Source organism: Chiloscyllium punctatum, chromosome 5, assembly GCF_047496795.1.
Source record: "Chiloscyllium punctatum isolate Juve2018m chromosome 5, sChiPun1.3, whole genome shotgun sequence".
Lineage (NCBI taxonomy): Eukaryota > Metazoa > Chordata > Chondrichthyes > Orectolobiformes > Hemiscylliidae > Chiloscyllium > Chiloscyllium punctatum.
Window position 1 is genome coordinate 69224961 of NC_092743.1, and position 19999 is coordinate 69244959.

General features: G+C 42.3%; 1 protein-coding gene across 1 annotated transcript in view; it reads right to left on the bottom strand.

Moving 5' to 3' along the window:
• The window catches only part of st18 (ST18 C2H2C-type zinc finger transcription factor), a 427076-nt gene that overhangs the window by 91796 nt on the left and 315281 nt on the right, over positions 1 to 19999 (bottom strand). Inside the window, exons 11-12 of the mRNA XM_072570512.1 lie at positions 3890 to 3991; positions 1636 to 1844 (exon numbers count right to left, since the gene is read on the bottom strand). Coding sequence (XP_072426613.1) covers positions 1636 to 1844; positions 3890 to 3991 — 311 coding nt within the window. The remainder of the gene's footprint in view (positions 1 to 1635; positions 1845 to 3889; positions 3992 to 19999) is intronic.

Sequence of the window (19999 nt, forward strand, 5' to 3'; positions counted from 1 at the left end):
GATAAGATGCTGGAGAAGTCCAGAAATGATTTACCAGGATATTGCTTGCATTGGAGAGTTTGAATTATAAACATAGGCTGGGTAGGCTGGAATGTTTGAGCATAGAAGGTTGAGGTAACCACCTTATTGTGGTTTATAAAATCATGAGGAGCACAGATAAGGTGAACAGTAAAGGCTTTTTTCCCTAAGGTGGGAAAGTTCAAAACCAGCAGGCATATGTTTAAAGTGAGAGGAGAAAGATTTAAAAAGGACATGAAGGGCAACTTTGTTTTACACAAAGAGCGGTTAGTGTGTGGAATGAACAGCCAGAGAAAGTGGTGGATGCAGATATAGTTACAATGTTTAAAAGACATTTGAATAAGTATATAAATTGGAAAGGTTTGGAGGGATATGAACCAAACACAGGCAGGTGGGACTGGGTTAGTTTGTAAACGTGGTCAGCGTGGACTACTTGGAATGAAGGGTCTGTTTCCATGTTGTATGACTCTATGGCTATGACTCGTTATATGGATTTGATTCAGTTTGATGACTTTTATGTACACTTATATAGAGTAATGGCCAGGAATTTATTCACAAGCTGTGGGTTCAACTCCTCCTGTAGCTGTTTGAATTCAGATTAAATTAAAAATCCTTGAGTGTGCGAATTAAAAATGCAATTGGTCTGAAATTCAATTCTGTTTTTTAACCAGCCCCACTACTAAGGTAGATTTGGCAATTTAGAAAAAAAAATCAGATTAATGAAAGTATTTTAGAATTTCAAAAATACTTAAAATAAGCTTTGTTAATTCAAAGTCAAACTGAAGTTAAATAAGATAATAAAATAGAAGGAAGAGATTGGGAAGAAGAGAAATGTTGGATAAACTGAAGTAAATGGCTAAATTTTAATATTCAATTTAAAAATAACATATAATTATGTCACAGTGGACAATTATAAACATAGTGAAATTATTTATTATGTATCAGTAGATTTGCTGCTGCAGTAGGTTTGTTTTAAAATCTCTGTGTGCCAGCTGTATATAAAGTGGATAACCAAAGAAGCTTGGAACTTCCCCGGATTTGACTGTTTAAACTGATAGTCCAATGCAAAACTACATTATTGCTGTTGCAATATGATGGTCCAAAGATTCTCTAAATTGTGACTTTAGTTTTATCTCTACTATTGCCCTCATCAGGTTGATGAGTCAGTGGGAAAAGATCTCTAGATCTCAGGATATCTTGGAACAATTGAGCACCCCATGTACCCCTGGGCATTGATAAAATAAAAATATTATTCAACTCTCAGCAATGGGACTAAACAACAAAATTATAACACTGTTTGGATGATCTGGACACTTGCTTGGCCCTGATCTCATTGGCTGAACAGTTAGAAAGGTCTCATTTTGGATTCCATACTCTGGTCTTCATTTAGTTCCTGTGAAGACAGCGGTGGAATGGAGAACCTGCCACTATATATCATTCTGAAATCTTGCACACATTATTGTGATGCCCCAATGGTTTCCTGGGATATTTGCCCACTTCTTGCTGGAGTAACAGTGGAAGTCTTGGAGAATTAATTTCAACCCTACTGCTTATCTATGATTTGTGCTCTTTCACTTATAATTTGAGTGCTGTATCATTTTGATTTTCAATACTTACATTCACAAAATTGAACAGCTTCCCGTTCTGGAAATTTTGATGTAAACGTGTGCTTTCCAAATACTTGTGCATCAAAACTGGCATAATCAAAGGGAGCCTTAGTACATTTGTCCAGCTCTTTTGATATGTTGGTATGGGATGTGCTGATGGGTTGTGTGGATCCATAACTGAACTGAGAAATCTCCATTTGTTTCACCAGACAAATTGGCCTACACAATGGACAGAAAAGCTGTTATGATGTTACTCGATTTCTTCTCCCAAGACTTCTTCTCCCTTCCTTCAGAAGGTTCTTCCAGCCCTTTTTAGCTGTGGTCAGTGACATCCTGAATCATATGGGTAAAGTTCTTTGAATCTGTTCTCCCTCAGTTTCACACTTATTGAGAATATGTACAGTTTAGGATAACTTCGATGTAGATTGGTAAAGGCTATATTTTTTAATTGCATTGCTCAGGATAAAATTCTGTGCAGGATACAGCAGTGACTAGTCTGCTTTCCTTCTGATCCAGATTTGGGGTATGCGTGATTAACATGGTGTAAAAGGTACCCTTGTCAATAACAGCAACAGAGTGGCACTGACCAGGCCAGCTAAACAGTACATTCACTTTGTAGGTGAGTCCTGAAGCCTTGTTGGCAGAAAGACTGAAGGCAGCTCCAATTTTCTGGAACAATGCTCCAATACTGACAAGCCTAAACTGAATAGTAATAATTTTCTCATTTCAGAATCAAGATGATCTCCAGAACAGTACCTAGTACACAATTTATTCCTGCTGGTGGTATCTTTACATCAACTAATTCAAAATTTCAAGAGCAGATTTTCTTGGATTAGTCCTCTTGTATTGCATGTATGCCTTTCCTCCAAAATCTTTTTCTTCTCTCAGCTTTCTTCTGACTATTTTGCCATATCTTTTCCAACCTCTCTCACTCCTCCCTTAAGTCATCCGCCTGCATGAAATCAAAAGGTGCAATCCACTTTCTACTTACCTGTGACATTGAAGGCAATAATATGGCATGGTGCCAATTATCCTCCAATCTGTTTACCAGTAATACCTATCTTGTGATGCACAACAGATGAAAATCAAGTGGACAGTATTCCTGATAGATCCCTATTTCCTCTGTATTTCATACACACTCCTCAAAGTTCTTTCCTGGATTATCCAGCTAGTGAGGTAGAAATAACATGAGGAAATTTACCTCATTTTCCCAGGCTTTAAATTGGAGGAAGGCCAAATGCAATGGTACCCACTGCAGGTAATCCTTCCGTAATGTACCCAACTTTTCCACAGTTGAGGTTTGAGAAGTAACTTTCCACTCCCATTATGAAATTGCCTCATAATACAGATAGTTACCTATTCAGATGATGTCATGAATTAGTTCCACTTTATCTGCAATTTCTAAATTTTATCTGGATCAGAATGTACTGTTGTAAAATTCTGAACAAAACACTACAAAAGATTCTGCATTAAACAGTAAGAAAAAGAATCATTTTGAGATATATTACATATTTTGTAATAATTTATTTTGCTTCAGGTTTACTTGGTTTCAATGAGTTGATAGTGAAATGCAGGTTGATGATCCACTTTGCTAGCGGACAGGATAGGCAGTGAAACTTGAAATTAACTAATCGTCTTACAATCGAAATCTTGGAGAAGATTTGGAGCTCAGGTTGTGGATCAGGTTGTCGGTTTGCTCGCGGAGTTGGTGGGTTTGTTTAAAATAAATACCTCGAAGGACTGCAATAAATATTACAGTGGACAAACGGGCCATAAACTAGCCACCAGGATACATGAGCACCAACTAGCTACCAAAAGACATGACCAGCTATTACTGGTATCCATACATGCATATGAAGAGGTTCACCAGTTCGACTGGAACAATGCATCCCTCCTGGGGCAGGCCAAACAAAGACACACATGGGAATTCCTACAGGCCTGGCATTCAAACTGGAACTCTACTAACAAACATATCGATTTGGACCCCATTTACCAACCTTTCAGAGCCAGAACCAGAACCAGAAATGATATCACCCACCACAACAAATTAAAGTACATAAATAGTAAGTGGGATAGAACACTAATGCTTCACTAAAGGCTCACTGATGATATTACTTAGCATGGTGATGAAATGTCTGCAAACAAACCTACCAGCTCAGCGAGCAAACCAACTACCAGTCTTACTAATTACAGGACATTATAGTCTCTCGTAGCAATGTTTACAGTGAGAAAATGTAGGTCAGTAGCATCAAATAAGAACATACCTGAATATTTGATCTGGACTTTGTCCAACCTTTGCCAGCTCATTCTGCTTGTCTTGGCATTTAGTCAATTTTTCTGCTGCAGCAATTGGGCAACCAGAGAGACTATTAAAAATAAAACAAAACTGAGATGGGGCTGATAGTTTCAAAGCTTGTATTACTTGAGACAACTCATAATGGGGGCTGAAACAGAAATGTCAACTAAATGTAAAAGAAACTGAATCTTTAGCTTCCAAGGAAAACTATGATGGAAACAGAAATGTAAAGAGAGATGGACATTGAAACTTCAGGTTTCTGGGCATACTAACATGAAACCACATTCAAAGGATACAGCTGCAGGCAAACTCAGATTTCATTTGGGCAGAAGAGGCAGATAGTAAAAGACAGAGGGTGGATTCAGGAGCTGGGAATAGGTAAAAACATATTTAATGCAGCTGCTTCTGTTACTGGAAGATAATATTAGTTGATCCAAGCTATCAAGATGGTATTGAGCAGAGTTGAGGAGGTACTGAAGATGAACACTATTTTGGTAAATACAATACATTTCAAAGTCAGGTTAGCTACTTTCAGTTGGGGACCAGGGTAGGTACTCAAAGAAAAGGAGCTGGAATTCGACCAGCAAAAGTTCAGACCTTTGTAGAACTTTGAGACTGAAATTAGTCCCACATATGGGGTCATAGAGATGTACAGCATGGAATCAGACCCTTCGGTCCAACCTGTCCATGCTGACCAGATATCCAAACCCAAACTAGTCCCACCTGCGAGCACTTGCCCAATATCCCTCCAAACCCTTCCCATTCATATACCCATCCAGATGCCTTTGAAATGTTGCAATTGTACCAGCCTCCACCACTTCCTCTGGCAGCTCATTCCATGCACATACCACCCTCTGCATGAAAAGGTGTCCCCTTCGGTCTCTTTTATATCTTTCCCCTCTCACTCTGAATCTATGCCCTCTAGTTCTGGACTCCCCCACCCCAGGGAAAAGACTTTGTCCATTTATCCTATGCACGTCCCTCATGATTTTCTTCATAACTTGCTTTCCTACTTATCGTTATGTCAACAGCAAGTCTAGCAACCTTACCAACCATCCCTTCATCAAAGCCATTTATACAATTTGCTAAAATTCGAATTTGTATTCCTAAGGCTTTGGGAATATTTCTGGAGGAGGTAGGAATTGTACAAAGTGGACAGTTTAGATTAGATTAGATTAGATCATAGATCATTAGATCAGTTTACATCTGAACAGGAACAGGACCAATGTCCTGAATGGAATGTCTGCTAATGTTGGGCAGATTTAGATCGGCAAGGGATGAGATCCTGATAAATAGTTCAGAGAAGAGAGAAGCTGAGATGGAATTAGAAGTTAAAATGCAAGTGAGTTCAGAAGGCAGAGAAAGCATAGACTAGATAAGAAAGAAGTGAGTTGAATAAGACGAAATAGAATTTATTTAAATGCAAGGAGCCAGGGGAGTAAGTGAGCTGAGGGCACAGATAGAAACATGGGAGTATGATATCATCACTGTGGTTGAAACTTGGCTGAAAGATAGCAGGCTTGGCAGCTCAATATTCCTGGTGGTATGGTATTCAGAGGAGATAAAGAGGAAGGTGGAAGAGAATTGGGTGTTCACAATATTAATCATTTCGGTAGAAGTAAAAAATACAACAGGAACAACTATGCTGCTAGGTGTGTACTATACCCGCCACCCCGAAACGTTGCAGGAGAGTTTGAGGATCAAGTATCAAATTTCTGGGAAATGTAAGAATAGTAAGACAGTAACAGCAGGGGATTTTAACTCTGAAAAAGTTAGTATTATTAATATTATTTAGTGTGCAAGGTTAAGAGGGAACAGAGCTCATAAATTACACCCAGAAGAATCTTTTTAACCAGTGCACAGAAAACCCAATAATGGAGGGGACAGTCTGGACCTAGTATTTGGAAATGAGCCAGGGCTCATGGAAGATATATCACCAGGTCACTTTTATATCTTTCCCCTCTCACCCTAAACCTATGCCCTCTAGTTCTAGACTCCCCCACCCTAGGGAAAAGATTTTGTCTATTTATCCTAACCATGCCCCTCATCATTTTGCAAACCTCTATAAGGTCACCCCTCAGCCTCTGACGCTCCAGGGAAAATAGCCCCAGCCTCTTCAGCCTCTCCCTATAGCTCAAATCCTCCAACCCTGGCAACATTCTTGTAAATCTTTTCTGAACCCTTTCAAGTTTCACAACATCTTTCCGATAGTGTGGAGACTAGAATTGCCCACAATATTCCAACAGTGGCCTAACCAATGTCCTGTACAGCCGCAACATGACCTCCCACCTCCTGTACTCAATACCCTGACCAATAAAGGAAAGCATACCAAACACCTTCTTCACTATCCTATCTACCTGTGACTCACTTTCAAGGAGCTAAGAACCTGCACTCCAAAGTCACTTTGTTCAGCAACACTCTCTAACACCTTACCATTAAGTGTGTAAGTCCTGCTAAGATTTGCTTTCCCAAAATGAAGCACCTCACATTTATCTGAATTAAACTCAATCTGCCACTCCTCAGCCCATTGGCCCATCTGATCAAGACCCCATTGTAATCTGCAGTAACCCTCTTTGCTGTCCGCTACACCTCCAATTTTGGGTGTCATCTGCAAATTTAATAACTGTCCCTCTTTTGCTCGCATCCAAATCATTTATATAAATGATGAAAAGTAGAGGACCCAGCACCGATCCTTGTGGCACTCCTCTGGTCACAGGCCTCCAGCCTGAAAAACAACCCTCCACCACTACCCTCTGTCTTCTACCTTTGAGCCAGTTCGTATCTAAATGGCTAGTTCTCCCTGTATTCCGTGAGAGCTAACTTTGCTGACCAGTCTACCATGGGGAACCTTATCGAATGCCTTACTGAAGTTCATATAGATCACATCTACCACTCTGCCCTCATTAATCCTCTTTGTTACTTCTTCAAAAAACTTAATCAAGTTTGTGAGACATGATTTCCCACGCACAAAGCCATGTTGACTATCCCTAATCAGTCCTTGCCTTTCCACATACTTTACATCCTGTCCCTCAGGAATCCTTCCAACAACTTGCCCACAACTGACATCAGGCTCTCTGGTCTATAGTTCCCTGGCTTGTCCTTACTACCCTCCTTAAACAGTGGCACCACGTTAGTCAACCTCCAGTCTTCCAGCACCTCACCTGTGACTATCGATAATACAAATATCTCAGCAAGAGGCCCAGCAATCACTTCTCTAGCTTCCCACAGAGTTCTAGGGTATACCTGATCAGGTCCTGGGGATTTATCCACCTTTATGCGTTTCAAGACATCCAGCACTTCCTCCTCTGTAATATGGACATTTTTCAAGATGTCACCATCTATTTCCTACATTCTATATCTTCCATGTCCTTTTCCACAGTAAATACTGATGCAAAATACTCATTTTGTATCTCCCCCATTTTCTGTGGCTCCACACAAAGGCCGCCTTGCTGATCTTTGAGGGGTCCTATTCTCTCCCTAGTTACCCTTTTGTTCTTAATGTATTTGTAAAAGCCCTTTGGACTCTCCTTAATTCTATTTGCCAAAGCTATCTCATGTCCCCCTTTGCCCTCCTGATTTCCCTCTTAAGTATGCTCCTACTGCCTTTATACTCTTCTAAGCATTCACTCGATCTCTCTTGTCTCTACCTGATACATGCTTCCTTCTTTTTCTTAACCAAACTCTCAATTCCTTTAGTCATCCAGCATTCCCTAAATGTACAAGCCTTTCCTTTCACCCTGACAGGAATATACTTTCTCTGGATTCTCAATATCTCATTTCTAAAGGCTTCCCATTTTCCAGCCATCCCTTTACCTGTGAACATCTGCCTCCAATCAGCTTTTGAAAGTACTGGCCTAATACCATCAAAATTGGCCTTTCTCCAATTTAGAACTTCAGCTTTTACATCTGGTCTATCCCTTTCCCTCACTATTTTAAATCTAATAGAATTATGGTCGCTGACCCCAAAGTGCTCCCCCACTGACAACTCAGTCACCTGCCCTGCCTTACTTTCCAAGAGTAGGGCAAGTTTTGCATCTTCTCTATTAGGTACATCCACATACTGAGATCGAAAATTTTCTTGTACACATTTAACAAATTCCTCTCCATCTAATACCTTAACACTATGGCAGTCCTGGTCTATGTTTGGAAAGTTAAAATCCCCAGCCACAATCACCCTATTATTTTTACAGACAGCTGATATCTCTTGAGAAGTTTGTTTCTCAATTTCCCTGTGACTGTCTAGTAAAGTTGCGAGCTTTGTTTTTGCTGCATATGCTATTTAATGTGTAATTTACATTCTACATCCACCATAAATTTCCTGTTTACTTGCTTTTAATTTATGTTGATTGTAGTTTGATTTTTAAAGTTACAGTGATAAAAAGCAAAGATTTATTCAGTCGTTTTGATTGTTCAATGTTTTGATTATTTTAATTTGTTGATCTACACAGGAATCATAACAGTAAATACAAGTGAGTTAGGAAGCATGGCTGATCTCATCTTGGCGGGGAAAGTGAGGACTGTAGATGCTGGAGATCAGAGCTCATCTTGGCCTCAACTACACTTTCCTACTCACTTGCCATTCCACCCATCTGTCTGTCTCCCCCTTAAATTTATTTAATATTTTGGCATTCACAATACTCTGGGGTTGAAATTCCATAGATTCACAACTCTTTGAGAAAAGTAGTTCCTTATCTTGGTTATAAACTTGCTAGCTTTTATTATAAAACTATGAACTCTCATTCTAGATTGCCACATAGGAGGAAATAGTCTCTACATATTTACTTTGTCAATCCCTTTTAACATCTTACGTGTCTCAATTGTTCTAAACTCGAGAAAGTTTACATATTAATGTAGTTCTAACCAATTCAGTCTCTCTTCATACCTCTGTTCTTCCATCCCAGGAATCAGTACATTAAAGAATCGTTGCTCCCCCTCCACAGCCAGAACATTCTTCCTCAGGTAAGGAGATCAAAACTGCACACAATACTCCAGGTGTGGTCTCACCAAGCCCCTGTACAATTGCTACAAGACATTCTTGCTACTGTACTTGGATCCTCTTGATATGAAGGCCAACGCAACATTTGTAATCTTCGACACTTGCTGCACCTCCATCGCTGATGCTTAGTAGCAGCAATGTGTACCATTCACAAGTTTGAGTCGAAAATTGTGGCGCTGGAAAGGCACAGCAGGTCTGGCAGCATCCGAGGAATTGGATAGTCAAAGTTTCGGTCATAAGTCCTTCATCTGAAATGTGGGGATGGGAAGGGGACGAGAGATAAATAAGACGGTGGGGGTGGCAGAAGGTAGCTCCAAAGGCGATAGATAGATGCAGATGGGGGTTGATGGTGATAGGTCGGAGAGGAGGGTGGAGCAGACAGGTGGGAAGGAAACTGGACAGGTAGGACAATTCAAGAGGACAGTGCTGAGTTGGAGGGTTGGATCTGGGATAAGGTGGGGTGAGGGGAGATAAGGAAACTGGTGAAGTCAACATTAATGCCATGTGATTGGAGGGTTCCAAGGCAGAGGATGAGGCATTCTTCTTCCAGTTTTTGGGTGGCTTGGATTTGGCAGTGGAGGAGGCCCAGGACTTGCATATCCTTGACAGAGTGAGAGGGGGTGTTGAAGTGGTCGGCCACAGGGTGGTGGGATAGTTTGGTACATGTGTCCCAGAGATGCTCCCTGAAATGTTCCACCAGTTGGCGTCCTGTCTCCCTGATGTAGAGGACACCACATCGAGAGCAACAGACACAGTAGATGAGGTGCTTGGATGTGCGGAAAAATCTCTGCTGTATGTGGAAGGATCCTTTGAGGTCTTGGACGGAGGTGAGGGGAAGTTTTACACCTCTTGTAGTGGCAAAGGAAGGTGCAGGGAGTGGAGGGTGACACTGACCGCCTCAACCTGTCCACCCCTCTCACCCACTCCAACCGCTCACCCTCACAAAGCACAGCCCTTCACTTCTTCCACTCCAACCCCAACCTCACCATTAAACCAGCAGACAAAGGGTGTTGCAGTGGTAGTTTGATGGACTGACATGTACGCCGCTAAAGCCAGGCGCCAACTCATGGACACCTCCTCCTACCGCTCCCTTCACCACGACCTCACTTCCCATCACCAAAACCATCATCTCCCAGACCATCCACAACCTCATCATCTCAGGGGATCTCCATCCACAGCCTCCAACCTCTCAGTCCCAGAATTCCACACCGCCTGGTTCTACCTCTTACCCAAGACCCACAAACCTGACTGCCCTGGTCGACTCTTTTATTTCCACTTACTGCCCAACAGAACTCATCTTCTCATATCTTGACACTGTTCCTGTCCTCCATGATCAAGGAACACCCCACATACATTCAGGACACCATCCATGCCCTCTGCCTCCTCCAAGACTTTTGTTTCACCAGCCCCAACACCTCATCTTCACCATGGATATCCAATCTCTTTACATGTCCATCCGCCATGGTGAAGGCCTCCAAAGCTCTCCATTTCCTTATCTCCCCCCCACCTCATCCCAGATCTAATCCTCCAACTCAGCACCGCCCACCTGACCTGTCATACCTGTCCATCTTTCTTCCCACCTATCTGCTCCACCCTCCCCTCTGACCTATCACGATAACCTCCCATCTGCACCTACCTAACAGCTTCCCAGCAATCTTTCCCCACCCTCTTATTTATCTCTTAGCTCCCCCCACATTCCTGATGAAGGACTTAAGCCTGAAATGTTGACTCATCTCCTCCTCGGATGCTGCCTGACTTGCTGTGATTTTCCGGTGCCACATCTTTCAATTCTGATTTGTCCAGCATCTGCGGTCCCCACTTTCGCATCATCTACAAGTTGCACTGCAGAAATTTACCAAAGAATCTTTGATAGCACCTTCCAAACCCATAATTACTATCATCTTGAAGGACATCAGCAGCAGATACCGATGATGTTACCTAGCACGGTAAAGAAATGCGTGAAAACAAAACCACCAGCTCAGCGAGCAAACTGACAAGAAGTGTTATTAATCACAGGACATCATAGTCTCTAGTAGCACTGTTTACAGTGAGAAAATATAAGACGTAGTATCAAATAAGAACTAGCAGTTTTCTCTCCAAACCACTCGCATCCTGACTTGAAACATATTACCCTTCCTTCAGTGTTTTTGGGTCAAAATCCTGGAATTCCCTCCCTAACAGCATTATGAATTTACCTAAGGCAAGGGCAACTAAGGAATGGATAATGAATGTTGGCCTAACCAGCAACACCATGATAAGTGAATTAATAAAAAAATCCTCCATGCTTAATTTCAACTGCACGTGTGCGAAGACACCCAGATCTTGTTGCAGCTCCTCCTTTCCTAATCTGTCACCATTCAGATAATATTCAGATAACCCCTCAGTATTTTGCAATGGCTTTTTGCTTTTTCCAAAACATTAAAAAAAACACATTTACAAACACCTTTCAGCTCTGAAGAAGAGTCAAAATGGATATGAAGTGTTACCTTTCTCTCTCCACTGACACTGGCCGACTTGCTGATTTTCTCCACCATCTTCAGTGTCTGTTTGCAACTTTATTTTGTTTTAGTTTTGGTTCCAATTGCCATTTTTAAAACTTTTGTTTTATTCTTTAGTGTAATAAAATTTGTCTATTGTTAAAGCATATCTGCAGACTCGTATGACGACACTTCAGTGACTAACCCCACTTAAACCAACTGCAAAAATTAAACAATCAAGTCAGGTGTCATTCTGAGATCTGTCAGGTCAGTGTTACCATTGGCTGCAGTTAGAACAATCAATTTTCAATCTACAACCAAAGGAAAGCTTGCAAGGTTTACTTTACTTGCCCTCCTTATTTAACCCTTGGTGACTTGTTATCATTCTGGTGAATCTGTGTTACACCATCTCCAAGGCCAGTATGTCGTTCCTGACCTGGCATGACCAAGCTGAATGCAATATTTCTCATGAGGTCTAGCAAATGGTCTATCCAAGTGAAGTACGACTTTATCTCCCTTGTGTTCCATCCGAACTGATTTAAGACATCCCATAATTTTGATTGCCTTTTATACTTGCTTAGAGTCTTAGAGATGTACAGTATGGTTACAGACCCTTCATTCCAACCTGTTCATGCCGACCAAATATCCAAACCCAATCTAGTTCCACCTGCCAGCACCTGTTCCATATCCCTCCAAACCCTTCCTATTCATATAACTATTCAGATGCCTTTTAAATGTTGCAGTTGTACCAGCCTCCACCACATCCTCTGGCAACTCATTCCATACGCATACCACCCTATGCATGAAAAAGTTGCCCCTGAGGTATCTTGTGTTTCTTTCCCCTCTCACCCAAAACCTATGTCCTCTAGTTATGGACTCCCTGCCCCAGGGAATAGACTTTGTGTATTTATCCTATCCATGCCCCGCATGATTTTATAAACCTCTATAAGGTCACCCCTCAGCCTCTGACTCTCCAGTGAAAACTGCCCCAGCCTGTTCAGCCTCTCCTTATAGCTCAAATCCTCCAAACCTGGCAACATCCACGTAAATCTTTTCTGAACCCTTTCAGGTTTCACAAGATCTTTCCGATAGGAAGGAGAACAGAATTGCATGCAATATTCCAATAGTGGCCTAACCAATGACCTGTGCAGCTGCAACATGACCTCCCAACTCCTGGACTCAATACTCTGACCAATAAAGGAAAGCATAACAACCGCCTTCTTCACTATCCTATCTACCTGTGACTCCACTTTCAAGGAGCTGCTTTCAATAAGTAACTCATCAAGGCTCCTCGAAAAGCATCTGTCTAAACAGTGATCGCTATCACCTAGAAAGAGAAGGTCAGCAGATGCTTGGGAATGCCAATACATGCAAATTCCTTGTCACAGCACACACCTTCCTGACTTAAAACATATCATTGTTCCTTCAATGTCGCTGGTGAAGATTCTGAAACACCCTTCCTAACAGGTGGGTGTCTCTAGATCCCCAAGGTCTGCAGGTTTAAGAAGGCAACCCACGACCACCTTCCCCAGGGTAATTAGAGATGGACAATAAATGCCTGGCAACATACTTATCCCATGAATGAATTTTTAAAAACATTGTGTACTTGTACTTGCAAATATCTTGGCAGATACAATTTCTAATCTCTTACCAGTTAGAAATATCTTGACTACAAAATACTCTCGCCCAGATTGTGTTGAACTATACAGATTTTCAGTATATGCCAGCAGTTTATGTAGCAAATTGCATGTGCTTTGAGCAAATGGTAATGTATGAAATACAAAGAAAAGTTCTTAGTGGGTTTTAGGGGGACTACAGTCAGTTAGGGGTACAGGCCTGTTAGTCAAGGGCTCATCTAATTTTAGTCCAAGAGATATCACTCAGGTTGGAAGGCTGGGGAAGGTGGGGGGAGGGTTGCAGGGAAGGGGTAGGTCACGATAGGTAGATGGACAGTGATCAGTCAGGGTCACCCAGCCAGGGTGTGCAGGTTACAGGCAGTCCAAGTTGTTTGGTCAATAACAGTCATGGGCTTATCAGGTGGCAGCCCATGGTGCCTTGGGAAGCTCTACAACTCAATCTGGGAATGGGTCTCACTGCACTAGGTTGCGGAGAAAGTAGTGACAATGAAAGAGGCAATTGAAGATAGTAGATGCGACCTCATAGTGAACAATCAGAGAAGGGGCTCAACGTACGTTATGGTAATTCTGTCCTCTACATGGGAATGGTGTACAGCCAATTAGGGCATTGGATTTCCAAAGTCATGGTTCTGGGAGTTGACTGGGAGCATTAATAGCTATATAAATGGAAATGGGGTTCAGAGTGAAAGGCCATTGAAGCCACAGGGATAATAATACAAAAAGAAACATGAAGGATAGGATGAAATTCATTAGCCATGATCAGAATCTGCACTATTCTCACACTGAAATGGAATTGGAAACTTGTGATGTTAGATTTAAAGTCAACTGTGCAGTAATTACACAAATTGCTGATACCACACACAAAGTGGGCTATGTAAGTTATTGTTTCCTTCTATGCGGGTGTAGTAAAGCTCTTGAAATTGGAATCCCTCCTTGAGCAATTGCAGTAATCGTGCTTCCACTGATTCAATAATGCCACTCAACTAGTTTCAATTTGTAATGCATCAGTGCACATTAAAAATTATAGCCTCAAGCAATAATTACCAATAAATTGAGAAATGTTGCCTCCTTGACATATCAGCTAAACAATTGTTATGAAAACAAGGCATTTAAAATAGGAACCTAAAGTTCCCATTTGAATACTCACAGCTACAGGTTCTCATAATGAACTGCAAGAATGCAAGAACATGGTCTGTGAGGCCTTTTTAGTTGGTTGGGGTGCTAACATGGTGGCTTACGAGCTGAATTCTAACTCACATTACAGCAAAGCATTTTTATAAAGCAGCTGTGGGCTGCATGGTGGCTCAATGGTTAGCACTGCTGCTTCACAGTGCTAGGGATCCAGGTTCAATCACTGCCTTGGGTCAATGTCTACGTGGAGGTTGCACATTCTTCCCATGTCTGCGTGAGTTTCCTCTGGGTGCTCTGGTTTCCTCCCACAATCCAAAAATGTGCAGGTCAAGTGAATTAGCCATGCTAAATTGCCCATAGTTTAGTTCCATTAGTCAGGGCAAATGTAGGGGAGTGGGTTACTCTTTAGAGTGTCAGTATGGACTTGCTGGGCCGAAGGGCCTGTTTCCACACTGGAGGTAATCTAATCTAAAATAAACATCTGGAATGGTGGCATACCTCCAAGCTTTTAACGGATGCATGACAGTAACCTCCTTGCTAAGCTTCCATGCCACATATGTGAATAATTAACATGTGGCTTCAATGTGATGGATGTGAGGGCTCAGGAGTAACATTCTTTTAAATGTGTTTTTTTTTTCTGATGTTTCCTACAGATTACCTGCTCGCATATCTCACGTACACAAAGCTGTTGCTGGAGTCATTGTAGCCTTGTGCCTCTCCAAAGACAACATAGAAGGCAATCATTTTACCATTACAAAGGTCAACAATTTAACAGCTGCACTGATGTTTTATGCCAACAGCTCATTTCAAGGACCTGTGTCATATCTTTTAATACTCAACTCACAACAGCATCAATGATATTATTGATGCAGTTTTTTTCATTCTATATATCCATTTTCTGTGATGGGGAGAGTCTAGTAGCTCAGGAGTGATATTCACCACTGCTGGCTTCCCTCAGGTAGAGGGTGCTATCAACTGTGCCCACTTTGCTTTTAGATGGCTCTATCACCAACATACAAAATTTGTCAACAGAAAAAGCTTCCACTCCATCAATGCTCAAACTATATGTTGCCCTTCATGCCAAATTCTGGACTTCAGTGACAGAATGCCGACTACTTCAGACAAGAGAGCTCATAAGTTTCTTTCTTCTTCCAAGGTCTTGGTTCATACAGGGGTGGCTAACAAGAGGCGATTGTCTACACTCTCCAAATAGGATATATAAAACCCTTTAAGACCGATACAGAATGAAAATATAATGTTGGTTATGCTTCAAGTTGTAGTACAGATCATGAGCCCTTCGAAAATGAATTTTCACTGCCATAGCAGGTCCTTACAGCATAGTCCAGAAAAGGTGTGGCATGCTGTGTCCTGAAGATGTGGTGGATGCTAGTAAAATTGCAACATTTAAAAGGCATCTGGCTGGGTATATGAATTGAAAGGGTTTGGAGGGAAATGGGCTGGGTGCTGGCAGGTGGGAATAGATTGGCTTGGGATATCTGTTCGGCATGGATGAGTTGGACTGAAGGATTTGTTTCCATACTGTACATCTCTATGACTCTATGGCTGTACAACCTTTTGTACGCAGAGGAATTAGGGGATCGACAGCAATCTTCTGAGGATGAAGATAAGGATGGGGGTCAGGACATTGAACTTGTGGAGTGTTCTGTGAAGGACGACAAAGCAATGTTTTGTTGCACTGAAAAGACCAGAGGTAACTGAATTGAACCCGGTTTCCAGAAGTAATGAGTTGAACTTGGAATTATTTTAATTGTTTGACATTTATAGATGGTTTAACTCTAGGAATGGTAGAAGGGGTAGGCAGGTAGTGCAGGATTCTCCTGTGGCTCTTCTCATCTCAAACAAGTCTGCTGTTTTGGAAGTTGTAGGGAGTGATGGGCTCTCAGGACAATGTAGCATTGACAGCCAGGTTTCTGAAACCAAGACTGGCTCTCATGAAATGTGGTTACGTCAGCTTCAAAACAATCAATTGTTTTAGGAAATTCTTTAGTCAGAGACAGACAGACATTTCTGTGGCAGACAACAAGAAATCAGAATGATGTGATATCTCACTGGTACCAGGGTCAAGGATATCTCAGAAAATGCAGAATATTCCCAAAGGAGAGAGGGCCCAGCATGAGGTCGTTTATATATTGGAAATAAAGACATAGGAAAAGAAAAGGATGAAGCTCTGAGGAGAGAATATAGGAAATTGTGCAGGAGGTTAAAAAGTAGGTCATCAATGGTAGTAATACCTGGATCACTCCCAGGGCCACAAATTAATGAGAGTAGGAATAGAAGGATAGAACAGATGAATGCATGGCTGGGGAATTGGTGCAGGAGAGGGATTCACATTTTTGGATCATTGGAATCTCTTCTGGAGTAGAAGTAACCTGTATAAGAAGGAAGGATTGCACCTGAATTGGAAGGGGACTAATATATGGAGGGGAGATTTGCTAGAGCTACTCAGGATGGTGTAAACTAGATGGGGAAATGGGACTCAGGGAGACACTGAGAAAAGAGATCAGTCTGAGACTGGTGCAGTTGGGAAAAGGAGCTAGTCAAATAGTCAAGGCAGGCAGGATCAAAGCAGAGATTGAGTTAGGACTGATAAATTAAATTGCATTTATTTCAATGCAAGAGGCCTATCTGGCCGATTTACTCCGGGCATGGTTTGGAACATGGGACTATAGTTTCATTGCGATTACAGAGATGTGGCTCAGGAATGGACAGGACTGGTAGCTCAATGTTCCAGGGTATAGGAAATATAGAAAGGGAGTGCAAGAGATGAGGGAGAGTTGCATTTTTGATGAGGGGTAACATTAATGCTATACATAGGGAGGATACTCCAGGGAGTACATCCAGTGAAGGTACTTAGGTGGAACTGAGAAATAAGAGGAGATGATCACCTTATTGGGATTGTACTGTGGACTCCCCAATAGTCAGCCAGAAATTGAGAAGCAAATCTGTAAGGAGATCTCAGTTATCTGTAAGAATATTAAGGTGGTAATGGTAGGGATTTTTAACTTTCCAAACATGATTGGAAGTGTAAGTGTGTACAAGAAAATTTTCTGATTCAGTATGTGGATGTACCTACTAGAGAAGGTGCAAAACTGGACCTAGTCTTGGGAAATAAGGCAGGGCAGGTGACTGAAGTGTCAGTGGGGGAGTACTTTGGAGCTATTGACCACAATTCTAGTAGTTTTAAACTAGTGTTGGAAAAGGATAGACTAGATCTAAATTGAAGGAATGCCCATAGTTTAGGTTGATTGAGGGCAGAGATTTGTAGATAAAGGGAAGGCTGGAAAATGGGAAACTTTCAAAACTGAGATAATGAGAGTCCAGAGACAGTCCATTCCAGTTAGGGTGAAGGGCAAGGCTGGTAGGTGTAGGCAATGTTGGATGACGAGAGGAATTGTGGTTTTGGTCAAGAAAAAGCAGGTAGTATATGTTGGGTACAGACAACAGGGAGTGAGTGAATCTCTACAAAATTATAAAGAGAGTAGAAGTATACTTAAGAGGGAAATCAGGAGGGCAAAAATGGGACATGAGATACCTTTGACAAAGAGAGTTAAGCTGAATCCAAAGGGATTCTACAAATACATTAAGGACAAAAGGGTAACTAGGGACAGAATAGGGTCCCTTAAAGATTAGCAAGGCCACCTTTGTGTGGAACCACAGGAGATGGGGGAGATACTAAACAAGTATTTTGCATCAGAATTTACTGTGGAGAAGGAAATGGAAGATAGACAACTTGGGGAAATAAATAGCAACGTCTTGAATGTCCATATTGTAGAGGAAGAGGTGTTGGATATGTTAAAACACATAAAGGTTGATAAATATCCAGGATCTGATCAGATTAGATTACTTACAGTGTGGAAACAAGCCCTTCGGCCCAACAAGTCCACACTGACCTGCTGAAGCGCAACCCACCCAGACCATTCCCCTACATTTATCCCTTCACCTAACACTATGGGCAATTTAGCATGGCCAATTCACCTAACCTGCACATTTTTGGACTGTGGGAGGAAACCGGAGCACCCGGAAGAAACCCACGCAGACACGGGGAGAATGTGCAAAGTCCACACAGACAGTACCCAAGAACTTTGTGAGAAACTCGGGAAGTGATTGTTGGGCTTCTTGCTGAGATATTTGTATCATTAATAGCCACAGGTCAGGTGCGGAAGACTGGAGGTTGGCCAACATGATGCCATTATTTAAGAAAAGTGGTAAGGAAAAGGCAGGGAACCATAGACCAGTGAGCCTGACATCAGAGGTGAGCTTCTGAGGGATAGGATTTACATTTACTAGGAAAAGTAAGGACTGATTCTGGATAATCAGCATGGCTTTGTGCTTGGGAAATCATGTATAACTAACTTGATTAAATTTTATGAAGAAGTAACAAGGAGGATTGATGAATGCAGAGGGGTGGATGTGATCTGTCTGGATCTCTCCAAACTGACTGCACTCTGTGTGCTTAGATCCAACCCTGACTTTGTTACTAAGCCTGCTAATCAGGATGGTGCTGTTGTAATCTGGTGGAGTGACCTCTACATTGTAGAGGCTGAGCGCCAACTCTCAGATATCTCCTATCTTTCCCTAGACCATGACTCCACCATGGCACATCAGTCCATTGTATCAACCAGAGTCACTGACTTCATTTCATCATGTGATCTGCCCCCAACACTCCACCCCACACCTCCCCCCCCACTCCCCAACTGCCTCTAAGCTGATATTGCCCTGCACAGCCCACTTCTACCTTCTGAAAATTCACACTATCTAGACAGACCCATTATTTCACTCTGCTCCTGTCCCACAGAACCTAGCTCTTCCTATCTTGACTCAGACTGTTCTCCCGTAGTCCAGTCCCTGCACACTTACATTGATGATTCCTCTGATGCTTTATGCCAGTTTTGGAATTTCCAGTTTGCAGGCTCCAGCTGCCTCCTCGTTACCATGAACGTGCAATCCCTTTACACTTCCATCCCCCACCAGCATGGTCTCAGGACTCTCAGCTTCTTCCTGGAGCAAAGGCCCAAACCATCTCCACCCACCATCACTCTCCTCCACTTGGCTGAGCTTGTCCTCACCCTGAACAACTTCTCTTTTATCTGGTCTCATTTTCTAAAGATCAGAGGGGCGGCTATGGTTACCCACACAGCCCTAGTTATGCTGTCTCTTCATGGGATATGTGAAACATTCCTTGTTCTAGTCCTATTCCAGCCCGCACCCACAACTATTTCTCTGATATATCGATGATATCTTCAGTGCTCCTTCCCTTTCTCATCCGGAATGAGAAAAGTTAATCCACTTCCCCATCATCACTTTCACTTGGTCTATCTCTGACTCCTCCCTTCTCTTCTTCGACATCTCTGTTTCCATTTCTGGGGATAGACTGGCCATTAATATCCACTGTAAACCCACTGACTGCCACAGCTATCTGGACTATACATCCACGCAACCTACTTCCAGTGAAGACTCCATTCGATTCTCCCAGTTCCATCTGACTCAGAAGCATATGTCTCAACGAGGCCAACTTCAACAAGGGAGCTTCCAATACCTTCTTCCTCAACCAAGGATTACCCTGCACCTTTGTTGACAGGGCCCTCAACCAATTCCGACCCATCTCCTGCACTTCTGCCTTTGCTCCCCATCTCCCCCCTCCCACAATGCCGATGGGGTCCTGCGTGTCCTTACCTTCCAACCCACCAGTATCGACATCCAGAAGATCATCAACCTCCATTTCTGCCACCTCCAGCGAGATGCCACCACCAGAGGCATATTGCCCTCCACTCCTTTATCCGGTTTCTGCAGGGACCATTCCCTCCATGACACCGTGG